Source organism: Penicillium rubens, assembly GCF_028828025.1.
Source record: "Penicillium rubens strain IBT 27055 chromosome Unknown utg000003l_segment0_segment0, whole genome shotgun sequence".
Classification (NCBI taxonomy): domain Eukaryota; kingdom Fungi; phylum Ascomycota; class Eurotiomycetes; order Eurotiales; family Aspergillaceae; genus Penicillium; species Penicillium rubens.
Window position 1 is genome coordinate 8,228,760 of NW_026890601.1, and position 27,565 is coordinate 8,256,324.

The window sequence follows — 27,565 nt, forward strand, 5'->3', positions numbered from 1 at the left end:
TCTTTCTCGTGTATACAGGTTCATACTACAGTTATAGATTTAAGATTTTTAGATAGAAAATATATATAAAAAAAATAGGGGCAGCAAACGAAATTTCTAAGTAGGAAAGTGTTGAACACGCGGTAAACAGATAGTGTTATTTCATAATTTAGCAAGCTGCCAGTAAGTTAGCCCCAGTGGACTCGGTAGTAGAATATACACTACCTAAGCTAGCTAGCGCGCCAGTACCTCGACTGTGGTATGCCAGTAGCCAATCAGCAGCTTATTTAATTACCCTATTCGCAGCACGTGGGCAATCCTTCAAACCCAAATGACATGGCGGACCCACTCCGATTATCGTCAACCAAATATCCCGGGCAAGCAGCAAACATGTGAATATTGTACTCTGCGGAGCTAGGGAGCTACGCCATATGAGACCAACCCGTTTAGAAACATTGGGTTAATATAAAAGCACAACACCACTGGCAAGGCGCCTTGAATTGTCTCAAGGTTGCAAAAGACTAGAATTAACCAAAAGCCGGTAAGACCAAGATCAAACACATGGATAGAAATATATCTCAGACAGTTCCGAATGTATAAGTTGCCAGATTCACAGCAGGGAGGGTCTCAGGAGAGTAAATCACATTGGATTGCTGACCCCATTGTGGGTTGTTGACAGACTCAATCCAGCCCTCGGGTTCAATCGCCAGACAACCATATTTCTCAACAAATCCAGTAGCTTCCTCATTTCCCGAGTTTCGCTCAACCTGAGAAGGCTTCACAGGAATTGTTCCATCCATGTTCAGACAGGTGAAGAACTGCACAGCAGGTTGGTTCGTTGCAACGTTCATGCTAATTCCTGTGGAACTAGAGTTCAACCGGAGAGCGGTAACAAGTGAGTCGTGGGCAGAGGACGTCGGGTCACGGTCAATAATAAAGCAGTTGTCGTATCCCACGTCACTGCCAACAAGGCCTTGGGTATATTCGATGTCACGACCGATGATTTTGCCGGAAGTGAAGTCCATCGATTGGTGATCAGTCTCATCCACGGTCGAGATAACTCCATTAGGGACTTGGATACTGTCCGTGGCGATGAATCGCTCAGATAGGGGCATTTGCAGCCATGTATCATTGAGCACAGTCGGCTGCTGGAAACCATTCAGGTTCCAGTAGATATGGTTGGAGAGCATGATTGGAGTAGAGTGGGTGAGAGCTTGCGAGACCATCTTGGTCATCAGCCGGGGATGTCCCTGTGGGTTCTGAGCTGTGGCCTTGGTATCGACAGAGTATGTAGCCTGCGTAATGACATCGCCTGGGAAGCCTTGAAATGCGGCGTCGTATAGCTCAAACGTGACAGAGGAAGGTGTGGAGGCAACCACGGTCCAGTTCCGCTGATCATAGCCAATGTCTCCGCCATGCAGCGTATACACGCCGTCTTTGTTCTTGGGAATGTGATATTCGGTTCCGTCTAGCTCGAAAGTGCCGTTCTTGACACGGTTGGCAATGCGGCCAATGACGGCTCCGAAATAGGTATGACTGGTCTGCGTGTCTTCCAGATACTGGTGGGGATCGTCGTAGCCGACCACAACGTCTTGCTCATTGCCATTCCTGTCTGGAACCAGCAGCGAGATCAATCGCGCTCCGTATGGAATGAACTTGGCGGTGATATTGTCGGCGGAGATCGTGAAGACCTTGAAGGGATCCACAGAGCGCGCATTGGAATTCCCCTGACCGAGGGCAATCGGGACAAAAAGACATGCTGCAATGTACTGCTTGAGATACATTTTGTAACTTGATAAAAAGAATGGGGTAGCACGCTTAAATAAAAATCAAACCGATTGAAATACTAACAAACTGGTGGTGAAGGGGCTCCTTTTTAAATCGAGTTGATCGACATACCCAATTTGTTGCAGTGTTGCACCGTTCGCGCCATTCCGGATTAAGAACGGACGAGAACGGATTAGTGACACGGGGCCCGCTCCCGAGCTCTGTCTCGGGCGGGAAGTGTCGGCATGCCGAGCTTATTCTAGGCAAACCCATGGTACGGGTCTTGGCGAAGATAAAGTTTGGCTTCTTAGTTTTAAAGTTTCACTAAAATCTGAATTAATAATTTGGGAGGTCTAGAAACTGACTGCATAAAAATGCATAAAACCTGCCAGTATATTCTGGCAAGGATGCATAGAGCTGAGTCGGCACTCACATTGTTAGGCGTGTCATTTCTTAAACAGGCTATACGAAAAAGAAATGTCTGCAGAAATGTCTGCAAGGGCTTTGAAATGCTGTAGAGAGTTTCATCGTCATCCAGCTACCAAGGCTAGCTGGTTCAAATTTTGTGCCACAGGTCTGATGAACTTAGAGAAAGGGTAGGGGAACGTCGTGCGAAGCACGTCTTAGGTCTGGACTTAGCTTTTTACGAGGACTTAATCTCGTTCAGCGAAGCCTCCGAAGATTCCCCATTCATCGGTCGAGATATGCCATGCACGGAAACGTCGTGGGTGGAGATCTATCAGGACAATCTAAAATTTTATGGACTAGTATGCATTCAAGGCAAATTAGATCAAGCGGAGTCAATTACTAGGTCCATAAAGCGCACTGGGCCTGCCCATGTGGTTTGTGAGGCTGTTGTGCATGGGCGAATGTTGAAGGCAGGTCGAGATGTCGGGCCGAGATGTTGAACTCAATACTTGATACTCGGTTTTTACAACACCAGATATGCAACTTGCCAACTTTATATACGAGAAGCCAAAGAAATGCGTGCTCCCATGTATCCAATCAGAAAGGGCCGTCGAGCTTCATCATGCGGTGTGTTGCTTTCATTTTGCCCATTGGGAATTTGGTTAAGCTTTGTAAGGTTGCTAGTGAGATGGACAGGGGTTTTAGACTGTACCTGCATGCATTAGATTTCCGGCGAATGATCGGTAGTACTGCATTGGGGAGGGGTTGATTTCATCATACCTCTGGCCAGGATCCTGTGAGGATTTATTGGGGTGAGTTATTTTGGTGCCATGCAATTCCCAGCGGATGATATTCGTTTGGTCAAGCATTCTGGCTTCAGGGGCAGGCTTTCGGCACGCTGAAGTTTATTCTCAGTAAATACCGAAGCAGTTCAATGATGTTACTTGATAGTTGCCGATTGATTACTATCTAAGGTGCCATATGTGATGTGAAGCGTAACTCTTTCCCAATGCATCGTTTTACAACAGTAAGGCTACCGTATACATATATTGACGGCTTTATTTCTGGCTGTATATACCAAAGCCATGGGCTGTTTCCACAATATTTACCATCTAGTGACTGTAATGCCGTAATACTAGGACCATGTGCAAGAGACTCTGGAAATGATCGAATATCATCCAAGTGCTTGAATTACTGTTTCTAAAAGCTATTCATCAATTCAAGCCTATCTACTACCAACATCCACCTTCTTACCTGGCCAAAATTGACAGATACCGTTCTGAGAGGAGTCACAGGTCAATTCTCCTCAGGCTTCCACCAATAGTATGGTATGATTCAATATGAATCTACCATTCCAGAGACCAACGCTTTCCGGCCCAAGCAGAGACATCGAATCCGGAAACCACCAAGGTATTCTTGTCACCATCAAAGTGGACGTTCTTGGGGGGCACAGCCTTTCCATTAAACTTGATAGGGGTGTTCGCCTTCTCAACGCCCCAAATGGTAACGTTTCTCAGGTTATTCTCTTCAACCCACCCGCCATGCTCAATAAGGGTTTCAAGCTTCCTGTTCTCAACCTTGAATTCCGCATGAAGCGTGGCGTTAGGTGTAACGCTGACTCCGTCGTCAAGGTAGAGGTTGCCAGTTGCGCTGCCGTCCTTGTCCAGTGCGACCAGGATATCCCAGGGGCTGTTTCTTGCATCTCTGGTGGTGAGGGCAGACTGCTGAAGGGGGAAGACAGATCCTCCACGAGCGTAGACTGGGATGTGGCCGAGAGGGGCGTTGATGGTTGTGTTGGCCTGGGCAGGCACGGGGACAGCGGTATTGTTGTACCAGTCATACCAGACTTCCTCGCCTTCGATAAGGCCAGGGAAAACACCGTTCACGGATGTTGCACCCTGTTCTAGAACAGGAATAACAAGGATAGATGGACCCAGCATGAACTGGCGGTCCGCATTCGCGAGAGATGGGTTGCGAGGGAACTCCCATGCGAGAGCCCTCATGACTGTCTCACCCTTTTTATGCGCGTGGTAGAATAGCGTGTACATGTAAGGTAAAAGCTGGTATCGGATAGCCATCGCCGCCTTGCTCGCATCGATAACAGAGGACCATCTGTATGCTTCCTGGCTGATGGCACCGAGGATGTTATGGTTCCTGTAGAAGGGGAAGAAAGCACTCAGTTGCATCCAGCGGTTGCACAGCTCCATATCAGTGTTATCGGCAAATCCACAGGTGTCAACTCCAAACATGGGAATTCCCAGTAGCGACATGGAAAGAGCCTGGGGGATGGAAAGAATCATACTGGGCCAGTTGGACCAGTTGTCACCACCCCAGTGGGCAGCGTACGACCCAGAACCAGCGAATGTTGAGCGACCAAGAATGAAGGGACGCGCATCGGGAGAAATAGCAGAGAGAGCGTTATATGTGGCCTTGAGGATACCATGACCCCAAAGGTTGTGCACGTCATATTCGAGCGTGCCGTCTGCGTGGGTTGCGTTTGGCGAGATAGCTCCCACAGCCAAGGCACCCTTTACATTGTTGATTGCGTAGGGAGGATAGTTGACATCGCGGACATCCGGAGTAGGAGTGGTGCGGACATAAGAGGTGGAGGCGGTGGCGGAGCTGGTAGGATAGGCACTGGACCAGGAAGCACGCGCGGCCGAAGCAGAGGCAGCTTCAGTGGCATTGGTTTTGTTAAACCCTTCCGGGTAGATGAGAACCGGGTTTGCGGGCTCTCCAGGCAGGGCAAAAGGAACATGCACAGGCTGGAGGGTGAGGTTGTTACTTCCGCAGCTTCCAACGCAGAAGGAAGAGATTTCACTCATGTCAATCCATGCACCATCATACCCGGTGATCTGATAGTATCTGACCATCTCGTCAATCCACCATTGCTCGGTGCCCTCGGCCAACCAGTCAGGGAAGACAGTGTACCCTGGCCAGACAGCACCGACGTAGAGACTGCCATCGGGGTTCGTCAGGAAAGCTCCAGTATCGTTTCCTCTCTCAAAGACAGGGTATCTGGGGCGAAGTAAGCTTATGGAAACTAGTCTGGAAGTAAGCCAAGGCACTTACGCGTCATCCGGGTTTGATGGGTTAGGGATATAAATGGCCGAATCAATGATTGGAACATAGTGTCTACCACCGTCATGGAGACGCTGAATGAAACCCTTGCTTGACTCGTCATCAAACCCAACAGGGTTGTTTTCGAAGTCGCGGTAACGAACCATCCAGTCAATATCAGTCCTTGAAGGAATATTGTCAGTCGAGCGGCCTGTACTTCATTGTTGGGACTTGGCCGTTCCATCTCATGGGAAGTGCGAGAGTTAGATAGAGAAGTCACTTACCAAATGGTTTCTAGTGGGATGTCGAAGTGCGTGTGGTTGTTCACGACATCCTCAAGTTCCGCCCAGCTTGTGTATCCCCACCGACATTGGTGGAAGCCAAAGGTCCAGTACTGCTGCATTGCAGGTAAACCGACAGTAGTCAAGTATGACTTAGTCACTTCTGGCTGACTTGGACCTGGGAAGAAGTATAGGTCTACGCTGCCACCAATAGCCCGGTAAGTAATGCTGTCTTCCTGCATCAAGATGTCTTGTCCATGAGCATTGCGAGAAAACACTCCATGGGACAAAGATGTGTAGTTGGATTTTGCAGTAGCTTCGTAGCTTTCTACCAGTTTGAGGTTGCCATCAGCATCCTCCGTGAAGTAACGGGTCTCCAAGAAGAAAGGATGGGCGCCATAAACGTTGCTGTATCTTTGTTAGAAGATATTTCGAGAATAAAGTGCAATGGTCTTACATATCCACTGTGGCGCCAGCATCTGCCGCATAGTAGGTCTTGGTGTAGTTGTTTCCCAGCCTGAACCCATGGACCGACTCACCCAATCCGTACAGATTGTAGTTCTTAGGAAGAGCGCTCTTGAATTCAACGAACTGGTTTTCAAAGACAATTCTTGTTCCCTTGGTGGAGAAAAGAACATCTTTTGTCGAGTTCCTGGTCACTTCAAATCCGAAGCTTGGATCATTAGTCCAGGAGAATTCCAAGTCAGAGACGACGTTGGGCTCCTCGACTTCGGGTTCAGCCAGATAACCCTGAGGAATAAGGTACTGGGTTGCATTCTCAGCGCCAATGTGGGTTGGCACGATCGCAACATGCAGTCGATCCGCCCGCTGGTATTCGACAGTGAGGCTCAAAGCCTCAATATCGGTGCCGTAGACATTGCATGCATCTCCTGCAAGAGAAAGAGAAGCTGTGAAGCCAGAGGCGGTCTGTTGGACATTGGAAGCAGTGTATCCTGGGCAGACTGTCTGTGCATCCACTGCCTGTGGGTCCTTGATATTGGGAATCACGGCAGGAGCTATGTTTGCTTCGGCGGGCACAGTGAACTGAGCCGAGTGAGAGGAGGTTGGCGAAGGAGAGGATGTCTGCGCCTGAGCGATAGCACAGAATGCAGACAGCCCACGAAGGATACCTCCCCAGGAACGTGGGATACCCATGACTCACGGACTGTGAGAATTGAAAGATGAAGGATTGTCAATGGCTTAGGCAGGATTCTCTGTTATACCTTGATAGATACTGGGCATTTAGAACATTTATGTCTCACAAGGATGCTATTTATATACCTAGGTATGCCTACTCCGTACTCCCTAAGTGTACTAAGTGCAACATATGCAACATGAATATCATCATTGAACCTTGGAACCCTCGCAACTCCAATTGGGGAAAGATCAGTGCTCTCCAAAGTCGACCTTTCCCCATCGGTCCGGATTTTTGACAGTTCAGTCCCATGGAAGCAAGCTCGGGGATGATTGGCCTTGGCTGAACTTTACTTCCAGCCTTGGCTCGGGTGCTACATCAGTTCCACTCGATATTTCACCTTAATTTCACCGAGATTGTACCTTTCATTGTACTCATGTACAACAACACTTGGCACCGACGCTGATCGAAAAGATACTTTTATGCAGGCTTTTCGGAGATAGTGGCCACATGAATACGAACGTGACGTCATCTTTCGAGGATTAGTTAGATGAAGGGCCATGATCTTATATCAAGATTTACGAAGGAGTCCATTGCAATTGACCCGTTGAACGAGTGTCTACTGTCTGGTGGAGCACGTGTCACCTTGGGGACATATTCTCACTCCCGACAACTTACGAACTTTTGCTTCCTGACAACCTTAGGAGACCATCCGGAGATTGCACTAAGATTGAACCCTGGAAACACTATATTTATGTTTGAAAGGATCTGAAGGGAGTTCAGATGTCCGGATGGTATTATCAGTTTCTTCCACACGAAGTCTCGACTGAAGTCTGAAACCTTCCAGTTTTATTCCAAGTTTAACGAGTTAGCAATGCTCAGCGAGTTTGTGTGACGAGGGCTGTCAAGGAGGGATAAATCCATTGTTCTCAAATTATCTGTGCTTTCCGATTCTGAGTTATTCTGGAGCTGAAATCCAATAAGAACGTAGCCAAGGACCCGTTATAGTTGTTCGTGAGAGCATACCTCATATTACTTTTCTGAGGAATACCAGCGCATCTCCCGCCCGAACAGTATCACCTGGTTGGACGAGAACCTTCTCAATCCTGAAACCCTTATCAATACCATTCTTCTTATCCCCATCATAAGAGACGGCGACTTCCATTTTCATTGCCTCAAGGATGGCAACAACTTTAGTAGTGTAGACAACATCGCCATCTGCAACGTTGACCTTCCACACGTTTGCATCAAGGGGGGCATATAATGTCAAAATGTCAGGGTCTGCTCATGTCCTGTTAGCATACTGGAATGACTAATTTATTTCGTAAACTGTTGAGCTCACCTTGTCTCAGGAGTGAAATTTCATCCGCAGGAAGGTTGTTCTGGGCCTTCTCGGCCATCCACCTGTCCATAGATTCCTTTTCCAAGGCCAACATTTCTACTTGTGATGTGGCTTGGCGAGACTTGAATGCCGCTACTTCGTCTGTAGTCTCCTCAAGGAGACGGTTGTGGGCAACCATATCAAAAGTAACATCTTCGTACTGGAACTTGTAACAACCAGAGCGGAAACGAGCCATATCACGTTCAAGCTCTTCTTTCCCTACTCGGTAAAAGGTAATCTGGTCGAAGTCACGGAACAGGCCTGGCTGGCTGGGCGAGAAGTCCGGTTTGACTCCCAACTGGTCAAAACAGGGAATGGTTTGGCCAGTCATCTGATATCCTCCAGGGGAATCAACGGGGTAAATGCTGTTGAAGTAGCATGTTAACTTTTATCAAGACAACAGTATGGGAAAGGGCTTACTTCATGCATGATCCACCCCAACTGACACTTCCCTCTGGGGTGTACACACGACTAGGGTTCTGCTTGGGACATATTAAGCGATAGCGGGGATCAACCGGAAGACATATAGTATCGCAGCAGAAGAACCCAACACAAATAGCCATGAATTCCACTGAAAGGAAAATCTCTACCAATTCATCATGCGTGATTCCGTTGATCTTAGCCACGAAGTCCATGTTACTCGGCAGATATGGAGCATGTGGTCTTTGTGTCTCCATGTACCGTTGGACGGCTTGCTCCTGAGCTGGGCTCTCGAAGCAGATAGGAAGACGAAACTTGCGGCTTGGGACTTTGCAATTACTGAGATCGCCGACGGTCTTTTGAAGAGATACCAAAAGGTCGATAAGTCTGTCCTGGGGGAAGTCTAAACCGTTATAGTGGATTAGGAGTGCTGTAGTGGACCAGTCATTAGCTCAAGTCAATATTAAGGGCCTTGGACAAGGAAACTGACAGTTGCAGCATCCAGTGGTCTTATAGACACTTTGCCTCAAAACTTCGGATGACTCTTGGGACTTGTTGAAAGCCTGCTCCAGCGCCGTAACTCGGCAGCGATGGTTGAGATTGAATTTCCCTTCACCAAACTCGACCAGCAAGAATTCATCCCCACCCTGCCAACGGTAATTAGAAACCAATAGCTGTGGTAACCTGGACCATCTCTTACCTGTCTGAATGTCATATCAACTCCTGATTCACCCAGCTCAGTGCGGTAAACCAATGCTTTCCCCCAATTGCCAGAGATGGTTGAGTCTGGCAGCGCCGAATCAGAAATTGGCTCGATAGTATCTGGATCGCACTGGCCGGCTACAAGTGCCGACACACTTTCCAAAAACTTGTCCGTTTTAGCACGGAGATGAAGAGCATCTTTCAAAGATATTCTGCGGTACTGAATCGTGTCGCCAGATTTTAGTTGACCCATACGCCATAGACTTGCTTTCACAATTGTAGTGGAGGAGATAAAGCCGCCGAGATCAGGGCCATCCACCGGGAAGATACAAGGACTGGAAATGTCAATTCAGCCAGTGAAAATATTGTCAATGTGTCGTTCACAACTGGGACTTACCTGTCTCCCGTCCAGTTCAATGTTCCGGTAGGATACCCATATTCAATCACGTTACTAGGGTGTTGTCCACCCTCACCTCCATCGTTCCTTGCCCATCTAGGAGCAGGTCCGACAAGGCGAATACCACCTCTTGTAGCATTATGCGAAACATTCCTGGAATAAACGAGTTAGAAGTGCACCTTGATAGCCCTCCCACCTTTACTGCTGGCACGACATACCAGACTGTGTCATAGATCATGTCGATATCTTCGGGTACAATATAACCCTCATCGTACGGCCCGACCATGGCATAGATGTCCCAGTGACGGGAGTAGACAGGGCGCAAATGAGAGGGCAGTGAGATCTCGGGCCCTGCCTCAATTGCATCGAACTTTGCAATGGCCAGCATATCACCCGGAGCGAGCGATCTTCCTTGATACCCACCAATTCCAAGTAGAGGAGATGTCGACTTTGACCCAAAGTATGGGGCGCTACATGGACGATTAGTTCTAAAGTCAAGATGTAAAATCCATGTATAGCTCACATTGCTGGGAATCCTCCAAGAACAGCAAGATATGCTATGAGCAAGTTAGCAAAATAAAACCCGATACATGGAAGATATCCTACCTCGGCAGCCTCCTGATCCACTCAGCTTCCCGATAGATAACCTTTGCCCTGCTTTGATATAGAGTCGTGTCCACATTGGGACGTCGGTCCCGTCAAGTGTCATGTCCATTGGAGCACCGCAGACAGATACGCACGCAGGAGCCAAGAAGCGTAGCTCCGGTCCCTCTAATGTAATTTCCAGTCCTTCGGTGCTGGGAGGGTTTCCAGCCAAAAGGTTGGCAACTGCAAGCAAAGCGCATCATCAGAACTCTGTGCGTGGAAGAAAGGAAAGAAACCAGGGTCTGTACGTACCTTGGAATGCCAAAGGGTCCTGGTATCTAGATGTAAGCCCATGAATAGCCTTAAAAGCCCAGGAGGTTCAGCTTACCATTGGCCCTGCCTGTGGAATTCCCCGTCCAGCTGTTGGACGTCCTGGATATTCTTGTACTGTTGTATACACACCCGGTGATATGACATCAATCGCAGCTGGGCTGAACTCAAAGCTAGTCAAGAAATTGGTCAAAGTGCGCCCGGTGCCGAATGCACTGGACTGAACAATGGCGTGTAGGAACTGCAAATTTGTTGGTGGTCCACAGATTTTGGAGCAGGAGAGGACCTCCCCTAATTTTTCAATGGCCGCTGTGCGATTGGAATCATGTACCATCACCTTTGCAATCATAGGGTCTAGAATTACCGAGTCAGCCTAACTCCACAAGAAAGATATTGACCCAAACCACAGACCGTAATATGTGGAGATACGAGTCCCAGTATTGACCCATGTGTCAATCCGAGTGCCGCTCAGCTCTCTCCATTCAACATGCTGGAGCAATCCAGGAGACGGGGCGTAATTTCGAGCAGGGTTCTCTGCGTACACGCGAGCTTCAATTGCACAGCCTGAAGGCTGATCTGGCTGTAGTGACTCCAGATAGCCTTTGTCCAGACCTCCGAGACCGCATAACTCCCGGTCGGCTTGTTGAAGCATGAGCTTCACCAAGTCTAGTCCGTAACAAAGCTCAGTAATACCATGCTCCACTTGAAGACGAGTGTTCATTTCCAGGAAGAAGAAATCTCCCGATACGTCGTCAACGAGGTATTCCACTGTTCCTGCAGAACCATAGCGAATGGATTTGGTCAAAGCAATGGCCGCGGAGGTGAGTTTCTCACGGAGGCCTGGTACTAATTAGCCGGCTGCGTATAAGCCATCAAAGCGTAGTGGCCACTGACCTGGGTGTTTTTCCACGAACGGGCTAGGGCACTCTTCGACAACTTTCTGATGTCGACGTTGAATTGAGCACTCGCGTTCTCCGACATGAATTGCATCTCCCAGACCATTACCAAACACCTGGACCTCGACATGATGGCTCTCAGGATAGTAACGCTCCATAAATACCCCTGCATTCTTGAACAAGGTTTCTCCTCGGGAGCGGACTTGGGCCAAGGACTGTCGGACTTCTTCCACCGATTTGCATATCATCAATCCCATACCACCACCTCCACCTGTGGCTTTTAGCATTACCTAGATTAAACCATTAGTAGTCTGCCCCGACAGTAAGCAATCACAGAGAGTAATACAGGGTATCCTAATGTATTTGCTGCTCCCACCGCATCGTCCTCTGTAACGAGCAGGCCCTGTGTCCCGGGAACAATTGGAACACCGGCTGCCACAGCGATCTCACGAGCCCGGTGCTTCAGCCCGAAAGCTTCGATGGCGTCGGGCCTGGGGCCTACAAAAACCATTCCGGCATTGGCGACAGCTTGGGCAAATTCCACATTTTCTGACAAGAATCCATAGCCCGGAGTAATGGCGTCGACTTCATGGGAACGGGCGATCTCTATGATTGCATTTCTATTGAGCGGTAATTTTGTCAGTTCGGTTCAGGAAGCATTTTTTTTTTCTTGATGGCAGACGACAAACCCGTTGATGTATGCGGTAGAATCGTCCCCTGGTAGTAGGACTGCCTCGTCGGCCGCTAGAACGTGCTGTGAAGTTGCGTCGGCGGCAGTGTAAATTGAAACTGTACGGATACCTAGTTCTCTATTGCATAAGAGTTAGATGGGTCGAAGGGCTCTGACAATGGACCAATTTCTTACTTGGCTGTTCTGATGATGCGAACGGCGATCTCACCGCGATTCGCGATCAACAGAGTCTTCAATTTCTCCATTGTGACAACATTTGATCGCATCAAATCCCGGGGAATCGCGACTTAACATCTTCGTTATTTGAATGTGACCGAGGTTCTCCAGATAAGCTTATCATGTCTCCAACCTCCACGGGTCAACTCCAAGCGTTGGGGTAATTGCGCATCCGACTGGCTGGAAATCGCCGCTTATCTCGGGAATTCCTTCATAAAGGGGATATCCCCGCTTCGGACCTTTTGACTTACTTCCCCCCATTTCCATGTCGACTTCTAACACAAGGGAGCATAGACGGGTGTATCAGGTATGTGGGCCTTGACCTCCCCCCGCATTTTGTACTTCTGCCCAGATCCATCTCTGACGCTGTGTCAGGCTTGTGAGCCTTGTCGGGAGAAAAAGGTGCGCTGCGAGTTGGGATCGGCTGATTGTCCAAACAAACCACCTTGTTCACGATGTCGCAGAGAGAGCAAACAATGTTTTTTTGCAGCATCGAGAATAAGAAAGACTACTTCGACAAAACGGAAAGCACAATCACCTCTTCCTCAAGAATCCAATAGGTCTCAACCTTCGACTTATGTTTCTAGTTCGACACTTTTGCCTCGCAATCCAACTCCGGTTGTACAAGAAGAGAGCCAAACTTTCCGGGGAGATGGACGTGCTGCAGCTGCTTTGCTCGAGGGTCAACCTCGTACCTACCATGACGCATTGACGTTGCTATCAGAGGCTTATGAGCACACTGAGGCTCGCAATGGCTTGACCAACCACCCCCCAGGCCTGAGAACGAAGCCCATTGGCTCCTCTCTTGGCACCCATACTGATACTAGCACTAACAAAGGCGCCAACGAGGCCTTGTGCGCTTGGTCCAAACTGCGTTTCGTTCGTGGTGGGCTTTTCACGGCAGAAGAAGCGCTGGACATGGTTGATCATTTCTACAATTTTCAGTCAGCCTTCTCGCCCGTGGTGCCGGAATGCTTCCGTGATCATTCCCAGCACTCGACGATGATCGAGGAGGAACCCATATTGACCATCGCCATTTTGATGATTGGGTCGCGTTACCGAAAATGGACAGGACCGGCTGCGGTCGCACGTTCCTATATCGTTCATGACCGGCTCTGGAGATATCTACAGGGAATGATTTCACGGTTGTTTTGGTCAGAGGACTTGTTCGTTGGTGAATTCCCTTCACTTAAAGACTCTGTTTGTGGCTCTGGGAAGGGGCCACGGGCGGCATATACGGACAGTTGGTCACATGGGTTCCGCACGTTAGGAACATGCGAGGCTTTGTTGCTGCTGCTGGACTGGCATCCTCGGGCTCTCCACTTCCCACCCCCTGACGAGGATACGTCGTCAATCGTGGTCCAGGAGCCGAAGAAACCACGTAAGAGCGCTTCTACTGGATATTATGGGCCCGGGTCCGGACACGACTGGCTCGCTCGGTCGGATCGGCTATGTCAGTCCATGCTTTCCACTGTGTTGATGCTAGCAACCGAGATGGGCATTTTCTGCGATGATAACTCCTTCTGGCAAGGAGATGAAGTTCGGCACGATCCTTCGAAGGTTGTCCGTGACCAAGAGAGATTTTACCGTATACGGTGCTTGATATGGGTTTATGCGACACAGCATCCGGGTCGTCCAGGTATCCTGATTCTCGGCAGACAGTCCTGACGCCACCCTTTCAAAGGATCCACGCTAATAAAGACTCTGGAATACTGTAGGGCGAAGAAATCCGATGCAATGCGCCCCAACAAAAATCCCTGGCGTTAAGAATGACGATGCAACGGAATGCTGGATGCGCGTCGCAACTATTATGAAGAATGCAAACGACCTTCTCTTCGTGTCGCCAAGATACACAGCAGACATTATTCGCAATGGACAGTACCTTCAAATTGTTGGCGGACTTGAGCCACTTCTAAATGAATCGATCATCGAGTTTGACCACGCCAAACGTATGTAGCAACCCCACGGATGTGTGAATCAACGCTAATTTGACTCTAGTGGCGAGGCAAACGAGATATATCCTAACCATTGAGTACGAGTATGCCCAACTCTGTATTTTGAGTGTCGTTTTGCAAGCTGTAATCAACCGAAATTGCCGTGACAGCACCAGTGGCAGACTAGAGAGCTGTTCTGAGGGTACTTCAACAGAGGAGGAGAAGCATCTAAGAGGGACTGTTAGTGCTGCTCGGGCTATACTACGAACCGCTCTCGACGATCTACTTCCTCATGGAAGTTTAAGGTATATTCCTGTTCGATCATACTCCCGGCTCCTTGGAGCAACATTGATTCTTCTCAAGGTAAGTGACTATTCTCTGTCCTTTTATCTTGTCCGTTTCTTTTCTCTTGCATTCATCTCGCTAACAAGCAAAATCAGTGCTGCGCAGCCGGGATTAGCGAGATTGACATCCCCATGTCACTTGATCTGGTCCGGCGAGTGGCTGTTGGCCTTCGCAACTCTTCAGTCGATGATACGCACTTGAGCACACGTTGGGGCGATCTTCTCGAAAACCTCGTTCATCGACTGCAGTCGCGCCTAGCTCAACCAACCACTCCGAAAGCGTGTAACGTGAGAATTCCATTAGCAACTCCGTTAAAAACACATGTAGATGCCTCTCAGGTCTCTCACGAAGCACAGCCATCGATAACGCAACATTCCTCTCAAGATGCACAGGCTGGAACTGATCTTGAACAGCCTGATCTCTTGGATTTCAACCGATCCAGTGCTGGTGAGGCTAAACAGGACACTCAATTTGATGCCTGGTCAATGTGGTGGGACAATCAATTTTCCCAGGTGAATCTCAATTATATGCCTTGGTATCCGACTCTGGGGCTCCTTGATGGAAGTGATCCTACGTTCTCAAATGGTGCCGATAGTATTTTTGAAAGTGCCGGGTCAACTCATCCATCGATTTAGCGTCCTATTAGACTTGTGTTGTCTGTTTCTATATAACAGATTAAGTTCTTGGCTTAATCAAGCAAATTATAGAATTTCTTCATATCGTATAAGAGACTGTACCTTAGATCGAGTCGCCTTCCACTCTTTTCCAGGCATCTTCCAAGACCAGAATAAAGTGTTTTAAATCACAATGTGTGATGTCTACTATTTTACACCAGTTACATCATTAAATTTCGTCAGAGATCGACTCCAAATACAAATTAATTTAGTCGCGGATAATGCAGGAAATGACTGAATTCCGAGCCGGGTCGGCTCCGGCAGTTCTCCAAGGTTGACTATTAAGTCGGGCAAGTAAAATATTCCACCGAGGACTTGTTTACATTCTCCTCTTTAATTATCCTCTCAAATCCCGTCCAAACGAATTTCGAACTGTTCGACCCAACTCCGATTATCAAATTGAAGGACTTCTAAGACAACCTTCACCCCTCACTCTCCTCCAACTGCGAATATCACTCAGAGCAAACCAGCAGCGCCAGTTGTCATTATGGGACCTATCAAGCACAAAGCTCTCATCAACGTTGATTTGGGAGAGGGGTTTGGAAACTGGACAATCACTTCAGATGAAGACCTCCTTCCGTTCATTGACCATGCCAATGTTGCCTGTGGATTTCATGCCTCGTATGTCTTCTCCCTCTTTTCTCTGTCTAAGTGTCAGAATTGCGACGGCCAATTGGTCGCTGGCAATATTACCCAGATTTACAACAAGGCAATGATCGCGTCTGGCTCACACACGTCTTTCCGGTAGTGATCCCCTCATCATGATGGAAACCGTTCGCAGCTGCAAGAAACACGGCGTCAAGATTGGAGCACACCCTGGCCTGCCAGATCTCCAGGGCTTCGGTCGACGAGAGATGAAACTCACGACAGACGAACTCACTGCAATCACTGTTTACCAGGTTGGGGCCCTCAAGGGGTTTCTAGACCAGGAGGAAGTGCCCCTTCACCACGTCAAGCCCCACGGCATGCTCTATGGCATGTGTTGCAGAGACTACGATACTTCGGTGGCTGTCTTCAAGGGCATCCCCAAGGGCGTCAAGGTGTTTGGACTTCCGGGTACTTGTATGGAGCAGGCCGCTAGAGATCTGGGAATCGAGTTCGTTGCCGAGTTCTATGCGGATGTCAAGTACAATGCGGACGCTTCCCTTGTGATCGAGCGCAAAAAGAAGTAAGTCATTTCTTTTCTCTTAGTGTTCTTGCTCCTGTGGTCTAATGTTGCTTTTCTCTTGGTTACAGGGCTTGGAGTCTTGACGAGGTCCGTCAACGCGTAACTCAGCAGATGGAAACATGCACTGCTCCTGCAATTGATGGATCGACATGTGCACTAGCCGTCAAGGATTACCCCGTGTCCATTTGTTGCCATTCCGATGTTCCTGGGTGCCTGGAGCTAGTGAAGGTGACAAAAGCTGCCGTTGACACTTTTAACAAGGCGTACTTTCCCGACAACTAGATATATATAGCTCAATAGACTTTATTTCATGGTGATCTAAATTGTATAATACAATTCCATGTGATATAGCTCCTCTGTATTCGAGTTTGGATTTGCGCTTTTCTGCTGAGATCTACAAATTTATTGCCCTATTTCCTCGCCTATTCACTGAAGATAGACTACGTAAGTCATTGGACTGTGTTACAACTCCACGTTATCTCCGGAGTACCCCAACTACCCCAAATGAGGACCTTAACCTTAAATTCCCCGCAGTCAATGCTGATTGGCCACGGGTCGGATACCGGGATAATCGGTTGGAGTCGAACCGAAAGGAGAATCCGACTGGCTCTCAGCTCGTATCAACAATGACTCAAATTCTGTACATTCGTTAATGTCAATCGAACTAACTACGCCCGTATTCTGGGTGATAACGCTAAGAGAGGGAAGTGGACCATTCTTCGCGGGGTATCACTTGGCAGCTTTTGCACTCTTGATACCAACATGGTCTCAAGAGCCTATTAGCCACCCGGCTCAAACGTTTATTTTTGCCCTGTTTCTCCAGCTGTGTATGATAAGACATTCCCAGGAGCCTAGTGATTAATTGATTGCCGATTGTATAAAGGAGTTGGAAAAGTCAGATAAGAAACACATTAAGAGAGTCAATTTCTTTGCTCCTCCCTTTAGACTCAAGTCAATGTGCTTATTACTTGAATCCAACAGCTCCAGACCCTAGGCGTATCCTTGCGTACGCGAAATCATTTGTCTATGTTCTGGAACATTGCTGATCTCCTCCAGCATAATCATCGGCCTTGGGTTCAGATCTTGAGTTTGACTGAGGGCCTCGAAGATCAACAATCGAAACTGAATACCGAAGCAATATATACGCTGAGTATATTGACGACCAGAATTGCCTCGATCTAACCGCAAAGATGGACGACCCCCTTCCCATCCCCGGGACCGTCCAGCAGGTGGATTTAAACCACAGCCTGCGCCTGAACAATAAAGAGCAAGAAGATATCGTCCTGATTCCTCGCCCAAGCTCTCATTTTGATGACCCTCTCAATTGGTCGCGCTACCGGAAATTCCTGAACAGCACCTGCCAAATGGCCTGGTGCTTCTTCGCTGCCGCTCTTATCAGTGGTTTGTCATCCTCCTACCTCCTGATATCCGAAGATACAGGTATCTCTGTGGCAGATCTCAGCACGGGAAACGGCCTCATGTATCTCTTCATGGGCTGGGGTACCTTGTTGACACAAAACCTTGCACAGGACTTTGGTCGTCGCCCGGTCCTGCTGGTTGGCATGCTTGGGTCATCACTGTTACAGATCTGGTCTGCGTATATAAAGTCCGTGGGTGAATGGTACGCCAATCGAATTCTACTTGGCATTTTCATTTCCCCCAGGAAGCCTTGATCGAGCTTTGCATTGCGGATATCCACTTTGCCCATGACCGAGGCTTCCACATGGGTATCTATAACTGGACTTTGTGGTGCGGTGCTTTCCTGTCACCGATCGCTGGTGGCTTTGTTGCTGAGGCTATGGGCTGGAGATGGATCCAGTACATCCTGGCCATTATATGTCTCTGCTTCACAGTCGCAACGTTCTTCGGCTTTGAAGAGACGATGTTCTTTCGCCAAGTGAATATCCAGGAACCGATGTTTTCCACACCCAAAGACACCGTCGCTCTTGAGGCCTCCCAGTGTACTGACAGGGAAATGGTTTCCGAATCCAAAGAGCCAGAGAGTCCCGGTATTAATCCTGTGGTTGCCGAAGAGACTTACAAAATTAAAACATACGCCCAAAAGCTGAAGCTGTGGGGGTTAAGGCATCCTTCTCAACCATTCAACTTCTTTCGGTCAATCTTCCTTTCCTTCCGACTTCTATGTTTCCCCACCGTCATATTTTCCGGTCTTCTAGTGGGCAGTATTCTCGCCTGGTACAATGTTCTAGGAGGTTCCTTAGCGGAAGTGCTGGGCAATGCCCCCTATAACTTTACGACACAGGAGATTGGTCTTACCTACTTCGCCAGTGTGATAGGTGTTTCGATTGGATGCTACTTCAGCGGCTGGCTCAGCGATATCCTTGCGATTAAACTGGCCAGAAGAAGACACGGTGTCAAGGAGCCCGAAGACCGTCTCTGGATGTTTTTGATTCCCCTCGTCGCACATCCTCTCGGCTGCGTTCTTTATGGCGTTGGAGCTAGTCACCACATTCCATGGATTGGAGTTGTTATCGGAATTGCCTTCATCTGCATCACTCTTCCCATGGGATCTGGCCTAGCCATCACCTACATCATTGACAGTCAGAAGGAGCTCGCGGGAGAGTCAATTGTGACTGTTATATTGATTCGCAACACAATAGGTGGGTTGGAATACCCTTACTGATCGATTAATATATCCAATGCGCTGACCATTCTTTGCTAGGTTTCGCATTTGCATACGCGGTCAATCCTATGATCGTGAGCATGGGCCTGCAGAATACATTTATTCTGATCGCAGTATTGGGAATGATTTTCTGGAGTGGTTGTTTGTTATGGATTAAAATTGGAAAGGCGGCCCGTAGATCCATTGCCAAATCCTACTGGAATTTGGTTGAAAGTCATGGACTGGCGGCTCACTGAGCTTGTCTTTGGAAATCTTCTGGGTAGTTGAGGTTTCAGATCAACGGGTAGTATCGCAAAATGCTCGAGGACAAATTTTAGGAGAGATCTTGACTGTTGACCAGTTGGCAGATAAGATGCAAGATTGACAAGATCACTGTAATGCCCCACTACACTAAACCGCATAAAGTAAGTATTGTGATTCCCAGGGCTTTGGCGATGCCCCTTCCCAGCCCTTCCCAGCCCCGTTTTCGTGTGGATGATGGATGACTCTTGGACGAGCCATCTTCTTAATTAGATGGTCTATTCATCTGCCTTTCCCTCCAGGGCTCCATAATGTCCCTATTCTCATCAATTATTCTCCGGATTGCCGCCTTTTTCCTAAGAGTAGGGGTGAGATACCAGTTGCGAATTAATTCCCATCCAGACGAGACAATCTTCATCCAATCTAGAAAGCGTGAACATTCCATCAAGGTTCATATCTACCGACCTGCTACCGAGGCATTGCAAACGCCCTCTCCCGTTCTTCTCAACTTTCATGGAAGTGGATTTGTGGTTCCTGCCCACGGCAGCGACGATGAATTCTGTCGTCAAATGAGTCAAAAGACAGGCCATATCGTCCTAGACGTGGAATATCGTCTTGCTCCCGAGAACCCCTTCCCAGCAGCATTAAACGACACCGAAGACGCCATCAACTGGGTTCTGGAGCAACCGACAAAATTCGACATTTCGAAAGTCGCTATCTCCGGCTTTAGTGCAGGTGGGAATCTTGCATTGGCTCTTTCCTCCTGCATTTTTCCTCCGGAAACCTTTTCTTCTGTGATGGCCTTTTATCCGACAGTCGCGGTTTTCGTTGATCCCGGTGCCGTAGCTGCACCTGATCCAAATGGTCATGCTTTTCCGACATTTGTGCTGCAGCTTTTTGCTAGGTGCTATATGCTAGATGGGCACGATCCCAGGGACCCCCGCATCTCCCCTGCTTATGCCGACTTTGACCGTTTCCCCCGCCGGGTTTTGATCGTGACGGCCGCCTATGACAGTCTAGCGGTGGAGGCGGAAAATTTAGCAGCTCGGCTGAGGGAAAACTCGGGCCGTATCGTTATTTCTGAGCGGATGGAAAGGTGCAACCATGGTTGGGATAAGATGGCTAAAGAAGGGACGTTCGAATGGGAAGCGAAAGAACGGGCTTATAAACTGGCCGTGGATATGTTGAAGTGTACTTGAGTCGTTGCTCGCTACCGTGTGATATTATATATATGACGGTATAAAGTCCAGAAGGCGAAGAGATGGAATACCATTGCCAGCTACTGGCACAAGTTACAGATATGGTGGGAGGTATTACTGTCTGCACGGGGAGCAAAAGCGAATAGAGTGACAATACGCAGTCGAGAGGCAAAGTTATAACAGGAGAATATATTCAGTTTTATTGTTATGACCTCGTAATAGGTGACTTAGAGCCTTTGGCTCCTGTCGCAGTCTTAAACCCCTGTCTCTTGTATCCACCTCCCGAGATGAGTTGAATTATTCCACATAGACCCCTAAAACCTTGCAACCCACCATGAATTGATAATTGCTTCATGCAGCACTAGCCTTCTTCTCAATAGAATATAAATTATTCTACCCCGTAACCTAGCACATACGACCATAGGGTGTGGAAAACAGGGCTTCCCGTCCGCTCAGCCGTACTTAAGCCACACGCCGGTGAGTTAGTAGTTGGGTGGGTGACCACCAGCGAATCCTCACTGTTGTATGTTTTTGTTTTGCTTTTTTCCTCTATGTCTATCTATCCTTACCCGGATCCGAGTGAGCCCACCAGAAGCAGCTGAGTGCAGAGCCAAGCAGATATATAACAAGATCATCAACCTTAAACAGTGGGATCAAGTCCCCTTTCTAAGCCCGCTAGATTCGTACTTCGATTTTTCTGTATAATCGATCAGGATGCGGGCAGCTTCAGTCTTTCGAAGCGGTCGGCTATTAATAGCGCTCTGATACCCTAAGTATTTGAAGCTGGCCTAGCCGAGATATATAAAACCTCTAGTATTTCTATTGAGTCTCTACGACAAACGTATCGTCCCCCTATTCCTATTTCTAAAAAGGATTACGACTCGCAATTTGACGCCATAATCGGACTTCAATAACAATTCTTCTTAGACTTTATTCTTCTATAGCGTTCCTAGATTAACGATCCTATCACCTAGCATTATAGAAGCCGTGTATTCAATGCGTTTAGTACAGCTATCCTCCGTCTCGCTTTATAGGATCTCGAGGCAATTGCGACGTGCCACTGCCTATAAACCATAGTTCGATCCCTAGCTAGCAGTTGCCCGAAGAGGAACGGTATTGGTTTGAACGGATCTCTCCTTATACTACAACCGGATCTTTGAGTCATCTCAACTACTTCGCACAGTCATCGCCGAAGCAAAAGCGCCCATCGACAGTTCTGTCTATTCTTATCTCACCGCACAATGTGGCTTTTGTGGAACTGTCCCAACACAGACCTAGGTAGCGGACGTGGATGTTCCTCTTGAATGAACTAATTCCAACACGCTGGGATTGTAGCTCTAAAGATATAGAGCACCCAAGAAGGGTGACTGTGGATTCTATATAAATATTGATGTCACCATCTGTGATGATGAGGCCAAATGGCCATTTTCGGTATGTACAACGAAACCAACGGATGTTGAAAATGAGACATCCCCCGCCAAACCAAGATCGAAAATCTCAGAGACGCGGAGCTAAAAAGTCAAATTCAAAATCACGTTTTTCACATAGCCTGCTTCCCTTGGGTTTCGATTGGCAATAAGCACATCGCCACAAACGAAGCAAGAATGAGTCCACCGGCCGCATAGATGGGTGCAACGGGATCAGTACTAGCATAGATACCAATGATCGGGGCCATAAGACCGGCGATGCGGTTCAGGCAACTAGCAATTCCGGATCCTGTGCCTCTGTTTGGTGCAGGGAAGACTTCAGGCGTATAGGCATACAACACACCGTACATGATCATCTGGAAAAAAGACTCCAATGAAGAGCACAAAAGCTGGATGTTAGGATCCTTGGTAGCGGTGAAGCAGAACAACAAGACTCCCGTGATCAGGGTGGATGCAGCCATGGTGCCCTTGCGGCCAATGTACTTGATATCAACCAGAACCCAGCCAAGAAGTGGGCCTGGAATGCCACATACTGCTGTGATGGCATAATTGCGATAGGTGATATAAGTGGAAGAATTGGCGCTCAGATATTGAGGAAGGAAAGCGTTGAACAGAGTATAGCCCATTCCAATGCATGTCCAGCAAAACCAGATCAGGATGGCTTTGATATGTTAGCCAGAAGAAGATCCCGTGAACAGGGAGAGAGATACGTACTCGAAACGGCAAGACGCTTTGTTTTGAACAAGGGCTTGATTTGTTGAACCGAGAATCTCTCAAGAGACCTCTTGATAATTTCTCCTGTGGACAGGGATTGCTTTTCCTTAGCCTCCTCTTGATATCCACCGATCTCGTTCAAGATCTCTTCGGTGAGCCAGGTGGTAGTCCTGTTCTTGTGGGCGATTCCGTGAACAGCAGCCACGGCCTCGTCCTGACGACCGCGGGCCACCAGGAACTTCGGGGATTCGTAGAGCGTAAAGAGGAAGAATCGACAAAGGAACATGGCAAAGGTAATGGCGCCCAGCGTCAAAACAAGATACCTCCAGCCCCAGTTGTTTGCCTTGGTACAGGTGTCATAGCTTTCACAAGAGAAAGTAGGAATGAAAGCCCAGGCGAGCATACTGACCGGGAATTAGCTCGGTAACCAACAATGTGTCGGGGAGACAAACCTGGCAATTAAAGTGCCGACAGACCACCATGTGGCCAGACCACTGAGGATTTGGGTTGAGTTGGGAGGCAAACACTCCAGGAAAACGGCTGCGTCCACGGGTAGATTACCGCCGACACCGAGACCCAAGCAAGCATATAAAGCACATGTCCTGTTCTCCGAGTCAATAAAAAGGTATTACGCAAGACCGTGGAAGAACCTACCCAATCCAGTTCGGCCCACCTCCAGCGGCGAGGCCAAACGTACCGCAAATGCAAAGCGTCATGTTGAAAGCCGGACGGCGTCCAATAGCATCGGAAGCAATACCCCAGAAAGAGGCACCGACAATAAGACCCACAAACAGAGCACAAGTTGCAAAGCGAGACTCATTCTCAGAGACGCCAAATTCCATGGCGATGGGTGTCAATGTGAGAGCAACTCCCTAAGTTTGATTAGCCCACTGTTGTAAGATTGAGTCAATAGCACATGTCGTACCTGCAACCAAAGGCTATAACAATGACTCATTAGAAAAACGCTAGAACTACAGTGATGAGGTGAATATTTGCTTACTTGTCTGCAACCCAGCCCATTCCACAAAGGACAAAGAGGCCCCATTGATAGCGTCCCATGCCAATGTCCTGAACTGCTCTGTTGATTACTTTCGCTTTGCCTGTGAAATGATGTTAGATCCAACACGGATAATCAAGATTAGGCGATGAGGAAATGCCAATTCTGAATTGATAAGACAAGACCCGGTGGCCATAAGAACGTACGATCATATGCAGTGTCATGACCTGAAGCATTAATATCGGCTTCGACTTCTGCCCTGAGAGCTTCCAGAGTCAATGTGCTACTGACACGAGTACCGGCGGTACCCTTCTCCTGAGAAGACGTCCTGTCGAGGCCACTGCTGGAGTCATTGTCCTGGCTATCATTGATTTTCGGTGCCGAGCCATGGGCCAAGGGGACCACAACTTCGGGAAATTGGCGTCGCTCACGGTTGGCCAAAAGTTCTTTCCAGTTCGGCATGTTGTTCAGAGGTCCGGTATGGCAACGGGGCAGCTGTACAATTCAGTCGCTTGGCAAATGACCGGTTGGTGCAACGGATAAGGTGATTCGTCGGATATAGCTCTTGCGTGAGGGCACGATCTACCGTTTTGTTTCAGGTATATCGCTACTGAAATTGTCACAAAAAGTGGCGCAATGGATATAAAAAAGTCGTAGGTGCAAGGGCTTATTTAATCTGTTCGCAGGGGAATTCCGGGAGATGCGCAATGGAGTAGTGGAAGTCGAGTGGAATCGAAGTTGGCGCAACGGGATGAAATGCAACTATTTGCTGCTACTTCAGAACCTTGAACTTTGCGAGACTGTTGAGATCAAGTTTCTTTGGAGGGTGAACTATGTAGTTGCGTGCCGTGATTAGTATTGCGGGGTGGATTCGTCAAGTCTGTTCGGAGGTAGACGATATCCTAGGACGCCAAAGGGTAAGGTGGAAGATGAAGTATAAGAAGATTCGACTATATCGCCTCTACAGGACTGGAGGGATAGAGGTGGGTAGCAATGGGTGAAAGGTGAAAGGGGAAGTAATTTATGAGACGGAAAATCTTTCACGTTAGATAATTTGAAGCCGACGAGTGGACTGCTGAGTGGATCAGATATGGACTTGGCCAACCAACATTTCCATGTCGCCCTATAGGTCAAGCTTCAGCCTCTGATATGTGTCGTAGGCGTAGCTCCGCCAGGTCCACCATACCTTTCCTCATCGGGCAGGACGATTGAGATCTTCGACGTGCCAAGAACTTCAAGCGAGAACGATGTTGGGGAAATTTCCCGAACCAGTTAGTTTTTTAGTTTCCAGTCGAGGTTTCAATAACTTCCACTTCTTAGCCTTTAATATTCAAAGACCTTCAAATCAGATTGAAAATATTTTCGCCGGGTGGTGTGGGTGGTTGATGACTAATCACTAGACTCCATACGCGCTCGGGCCATGTCCGGAACCGGGACCCGACGTCGGGGGGCTGATCCGGTTGTACCTACGATATACGCAATCTATCCATTTGTCTTAGCTTTGAGCTCAATGATTGTGCTCTGATGATAGGATTGACTTTGCCGAGAGAATGTCGTCGAGGAGATTACACAGATAAACTACAATATTTCGATTGGATGCGTAGTGCGATCATTACGCAAGTACTGACCTCGCCGGGGGGACATTTATTGCATAATGTACCGCATAAACCAGACTTTACCCCTTTCGCAATATAACTTAGATTGGTAACATCACCATGATAAGCTATAGAAAAAATAGGCTCCATATAAAGCTACAGGTTGCTTGTTTCGCTTCGGGGGCATTTGCAAGTCACAAGATACATAGAACAAATCGGCCGATTGACACGTTAAAGGTAAACAGGTAGTAAGTTAGGTAGGTTACCGAAAATAAGAAAGGAAAGCAGAAACAAAAACATACAACAGTGAGGATTCGCTGGTGGTCACCCACCCAACTACTAACTCACCGGCGTGTGGCTTAAGTACGGCTGAGCGGACGGGAAGCCCTGTTTTCCACACCCTATGGTCGTATGTGCTAGATTACGGGGTAGAATAATCCATATTCTATCGAGGAGAGGGCTAGGTTGAATTGCTTCAAGACATCGCAAATGAAAAGAATGATAGTGTCTTCCTCCTCTACTCCGAAACCAATATTGGATCGGGACGTGGCTTAGGATATAGTGGAGGCCCGCTCGTCTGTGGTCGCATAGTTCGCAGAGAGCGACATTACTACACATGTTCTGGTGACTACCTACACTTGCGGGGCACTTAGTCCGAATATGCATGCTGTCTAGTGATCAATATTGAAACAGTGTCTCCGTCCCCCGTACGTCAAAACCTGGACTTTATCCCACTCGGACAAAAGGCACGTTCCTTACTAGACTTTTTCTGAGGCCAGCCTGTGGTAGCTAGGCCGTTCTCGTCCTGCCAGCGCTTGATTTCTGGTCCGATCCAGCGGGCCGCCCTTTTAGCGCATTCGGTCGGGGCTTCCTGTGCAACCAGATGGCCAAATCCCTCCATATATGTAGATCTAACGCGTCCTGCGGACAACCCACCACTACCGCCTATCCCCGTGCCAGTATGGCCAAGTTTATCCTTGCAGAGGGCCGGTAGACACATGGGTGACTTTTCAGGAAAGACGTAAAGAATGCTCGGTCGCACGTGGGGTAGCTGCTCGAATAACTGCGACGGCCCAGGAAGGTAAAATGGGAATGAGGTGACAAGTGCAGGGTCGAGATCCGGATGAGAAAAGGTGCGGTTCGCCAAGTTATTCTCACCTACGGTGCTATTGTCGTAGTAAGGGCGTGCAAAACTCGTGGCTTCTTGATACCGGGAGGTGGCCAAGGATACCGGTGGCTTTTTGGTCCCATGAAGCTTGTCGCCGGAGAGATGTGGGCTCGGAATATCTCGAAGTCCGTATCTAACCCAGTTTTGTAAGACGCGTCGGTCCCATGTCTTGTAGATAGGACTTCGGCTAAAAGTCTCCACTGCTGCCTCTCTGGATGGCCAAGAATCTCTCCTGTGAGTCGCGCTTTGTGTGGATGGGAAGATAAGCCGATCGTGTGTAAATATATCATCCGCTTGGATACGCGTATTCGACCGCTGAATCACAGGGTCCAGCAGTACTAGTGCGTGGAAGAGACAGGGATGGATCAGGCTTAGATGTACCCCGTTGAAAGAATACTAGTCAGTATGTATACGCCTGCACTCATCAAGGGAACAAACAGTTGGGAGCCACCCATACTATGTCCAATTCCGACCATCGGAGGAGGCATGTCCGTTCGTTTGATATTGACCAGATTGAGTAGATCGCGGGAATGATCGAACCAGCTGGCTGTAGATTCACTATTTCAGGACACTAGGAATCTCAATAGAGTAGCAGAGGACCACATACGATCATTTCCAAGCAAACTTTCGTTGAGAACTGCACTCTGTCCCTGGTGAGCTACGTCAGCGATCCAAATAGCTCGGATGCGGAACCCATAATTCTTCGCATGACAGATAATCTCCTCCCATAGCGGGTCATATAGCTCCTGTGAGCCTGGTCAGTGTCACGTTGAAATTATAACATTCTATAGATCATGTTCATATTGAGAGGTACAGGAATTTGCGGTATATCTGGGCGTGACCCTGATCTAACGCATTTGAAACAGGTTTCCACCTACCTTGGGAAAAGCATTTCCATGCGCGCCAACGATTGTTACATCGCCTGGTTGTGGGTTGAGATTATCCCAAGGGATGTACTGTTTTACCGATAGATGTAGAACATCTTCCTGTGTGCGTAATGTTGCACCAGGGTATTCCCTAATGTGCTGGCAGGGAACTTTGTGTTCAACAATATGGAATGGACCTGGCGTTGATGATGGCATTATCTCTCCTTGGACTCGACCGAACGGAGATCCATGCTCCTAAAGGGCAGTCGCACATGAAGCAAGCTTGTACGATTATAAAGTAGTTGATAGGGCAGCTTATGTCAGCGCACTCCAGGTGAGGTCATGC

At 48.3% G+C, this 27,565-nt stretch overlaps 8 protein-coding genes across 8 annotated transcripts, besides 6 other annotated features; 3 read left to right on the plus strand and 5 right to left on the minus strand.

Moving 5' to 3' along the window:
• Nucleotides 1–557: 557 nt before the first annotated feature.
• N7525_009354 (aldose epimerase family protein) lies at nucleotides 558–1,763 on the minus strand (the record flags this gene model as incomplete). The annotated part of the gene is made up of 1 exon (XM_002563406.2): nucleotides 558–1,763. The coding sequence occupies one exon, from the start codon at nucleotides 1,761–1,763 to the stop codon at nucleotides 558–560; it is 1,206 nt and encodes a 401-aa protein (XP_002563452.2).
• Nucleotides 1,764–3,500: 1,737 nt separating this feature from the next.
• Nucleotides 3,501–6,650, minus strand: N7525_009355 (glycoside hydrolase family 31 protein; the record flags this gene model as incomplete). Its single annotated transcript, XM_002563407.2, has 4 exons — nucleotides 3,501–5,172; nucleotides 5,227–5,397; nucleotides 5,499–5,903; nucleotides 5,953–6,650. 4 exons carry the CDS (start codon nucleotides 6,648–6,650, stop codon nucleotides 3,501–3,503), a joined length of 2,946 nt encoding a protein of 981 aa, XP_002563453.2.
• Nucleotides 6,651–7,657: 1,007 nt separating this feature from the next.
• On the minus strand, nucleotides 7,658–12,277 carry N7525_009356 (bifunctional urea carboxylase/allophanate hydrolase; the record flags this gene model as incomplete). The annotated part of the gene is made up of 16 exons (XM_002563408.2): nucleotides 7,658–7,911; nucleotides 7,973–8,376; nucleotides 8,432–8,861; nucleotides 8,922–9,078; nucleotides 9,132–9,468; nucleotides 9,531–9,683; nucleotides 9,749–10,000; nucleotides 10,054–10,087; nucleotides 10,137–10,358; nucleotides 10,428–10,446; nucleotides 10,504–10,799; nucleotides 10,857–11,285; nucleotides 11,340–11,631; nucleotides 11,688–11,961; nucleotides 12,031–12,150; nucleotides 12,207–12,277. 16 exons carry the CDS (start codon nucleotides 12,275–12,277, stop codon nucleotides 7,658–7,660), a joined length of 3,744 nt encoding a protein of 1,247 aa, XP_002563454.1.
• A 236-nt stretch (nucleotides 12,278–12,513) lies between these two features.
• On the plus strand, nucleotides 12,514–15,162 carry N7525_009357 (Zn(II)2Cys6 transcription factor domain-containing protein; the record flags this gene model as incomplete). The annotated part of the gene is made up of 5 exons (XM_002563409.2): nucleotides 12,514–12,555; nucleotides 12,624–13,887; nucleotides 13,967–14,197; nucleotides 14,247–14,545; nucleotides 14,623–15,162. 5 exons carry the CDS (start codon nucleotides 12,514–12,516, stop codon nucleotides 15,160–15,162), a joined length of 2,376 nt encoding a protein of 791 aa, XP_002563455.2.
• A 526-nt stretch (nucleotides 15,163–15,688) lies between these two features.
• N7525_009358 (uncharacterized protein) lies at nucleotides 15,689–16,651 on the plus strand (the record flags this gene model as incomplete). Its single annotated transcript, XM_002563410.1, has 3 exons — nucleotides 15,689–15,822; nucleotides 15,950–16,369; nucleotides 16,438–16,651. The coding sequence occupies 3 exons, from the start codon at nucleotides 15,689–15,691 to the stop codon at nucleotides 16,649–16,651; spliced, it is 768 nt and encodes a 255-aa protein (XP_002563456.1).
• Nucleotides 16,652–17,559: 908 nt separating this feature from the next.
• Nucleotides 17,560–17,979: a sequence feature (Protein overlapping with rRNA (N7525_009359, KAJ5831106.1) was converted to a misc_feature.).
• A 53-nt stretch (nucleotides 17,980–18,032) lies between these two features.
• Nucleotides 18,033–18,990: a sequence feature (Protein overlapping with rRNA (N7525_009359, KAJ5831106.1) was converted to a misc_feature.).
• A 62-nt stretch (nucleotides 18,991–19,052) lies between these two features.
• Nucleotides 19,053–19,154: a sequence feature (Protein overlapping with rRNA (N7525_009359, KAJ5831106.1) was converted to a misc_feature.).
• A 501-nt stretch (nucleotides 19,155–19,655) lies between these two features.
• Nucleotides 19,656–20,442: a sequence feature (Protein overlapping with rRNA (N7525_009359, KAJ5831106.1) was converted to a misc_feature.).
• A 419-nt stretch (nucleotides 20,443–20,861) lies between these two features.
• Nucleotides 20,862–21,031: a sequence feature (Protein overlapping with rRNA (N7525_009359, KAJ5831106.1) was converted to a misc_feature.).
• Nucleotides 21,032–21,100: 69 nt separating this feature from the next.
• Nucleotides 21,101–21,225: a sequence feature (Protein overlapping with rRNA (N7525_009359, KAJ5831106.1) was converted to a misc_feature.).
• A 223-nt stretch (nucleotides 21,226–21,448) lies between these two features.
• On the plus strand, nucleotides 21,449–21,734 carry N7525_009360 (uncharacterized protein; the record flags this gene model as incomplete). The annotated part of the gene is made up of 2 exons (XM_061214686.1): nucleotides 21,449–21,457; nucleotides 21,546–21,734. The coding sequence occupies 2 exons, from the start codon at nucleotides 21,449–21,451 to the stop codon at nucleotides 21,732–21,734; spliced, it is 198 nt and encodes a 65-aa protein (XP_061069117.1).
• Nucleotides 21,735–21,992: 258 nt separating this feature from the next.
• N7525_009361 (uncharacterized protein) lies at nucleotides 21,993–24,052 on the minus strand (the record flags this gene model as incomplete). The annotated part of the gene is made up of 7 exons (XM_002563413.1): nucleotides 21,993–22,540; nucleotides 22,594–22,997; nucleotides 23,046–23,195; nucleotides 23,248–23,465; nucleotides 23,519–23,531; nucleotides 23,594–23,693; nucleotides 23,797–24,052. The coding sequence occupies 7 exons, from the start codon at nucleotides 24,050–24,052 to the stop codon at nucleotides 21,993–21,995; spliced, it is 1,689 nt and encodes a 562-aa protein (XP_002563459.1).
• A 1,845-nt stretch (nucleotides 24,053–25,897) lies between these two features.
• On the minus strand, nucleotides 25,898–27,435 carry N7525_009362 (uncharacterized protein; the record flags this gene model as incomplete). The annotated part of the gene is made up of 4 exons (XM_061214687.1): nucleotides 25,898–26,749; nucleotides 26,788–26,900; nucleotides 26,961–27,099; nucleotides 27,232–27,435. 4 exons carry the CDS (start codon nucleotides 27,433–27,435, stop codon nucleotides 25,898–25,900), a joined length of 1,308 nt encoding a protein of 435 aa, XP_061069118.1.
• Between the last annotated feature and the right edge of the window lie 130 nt (nucleotides 27,436–27,565).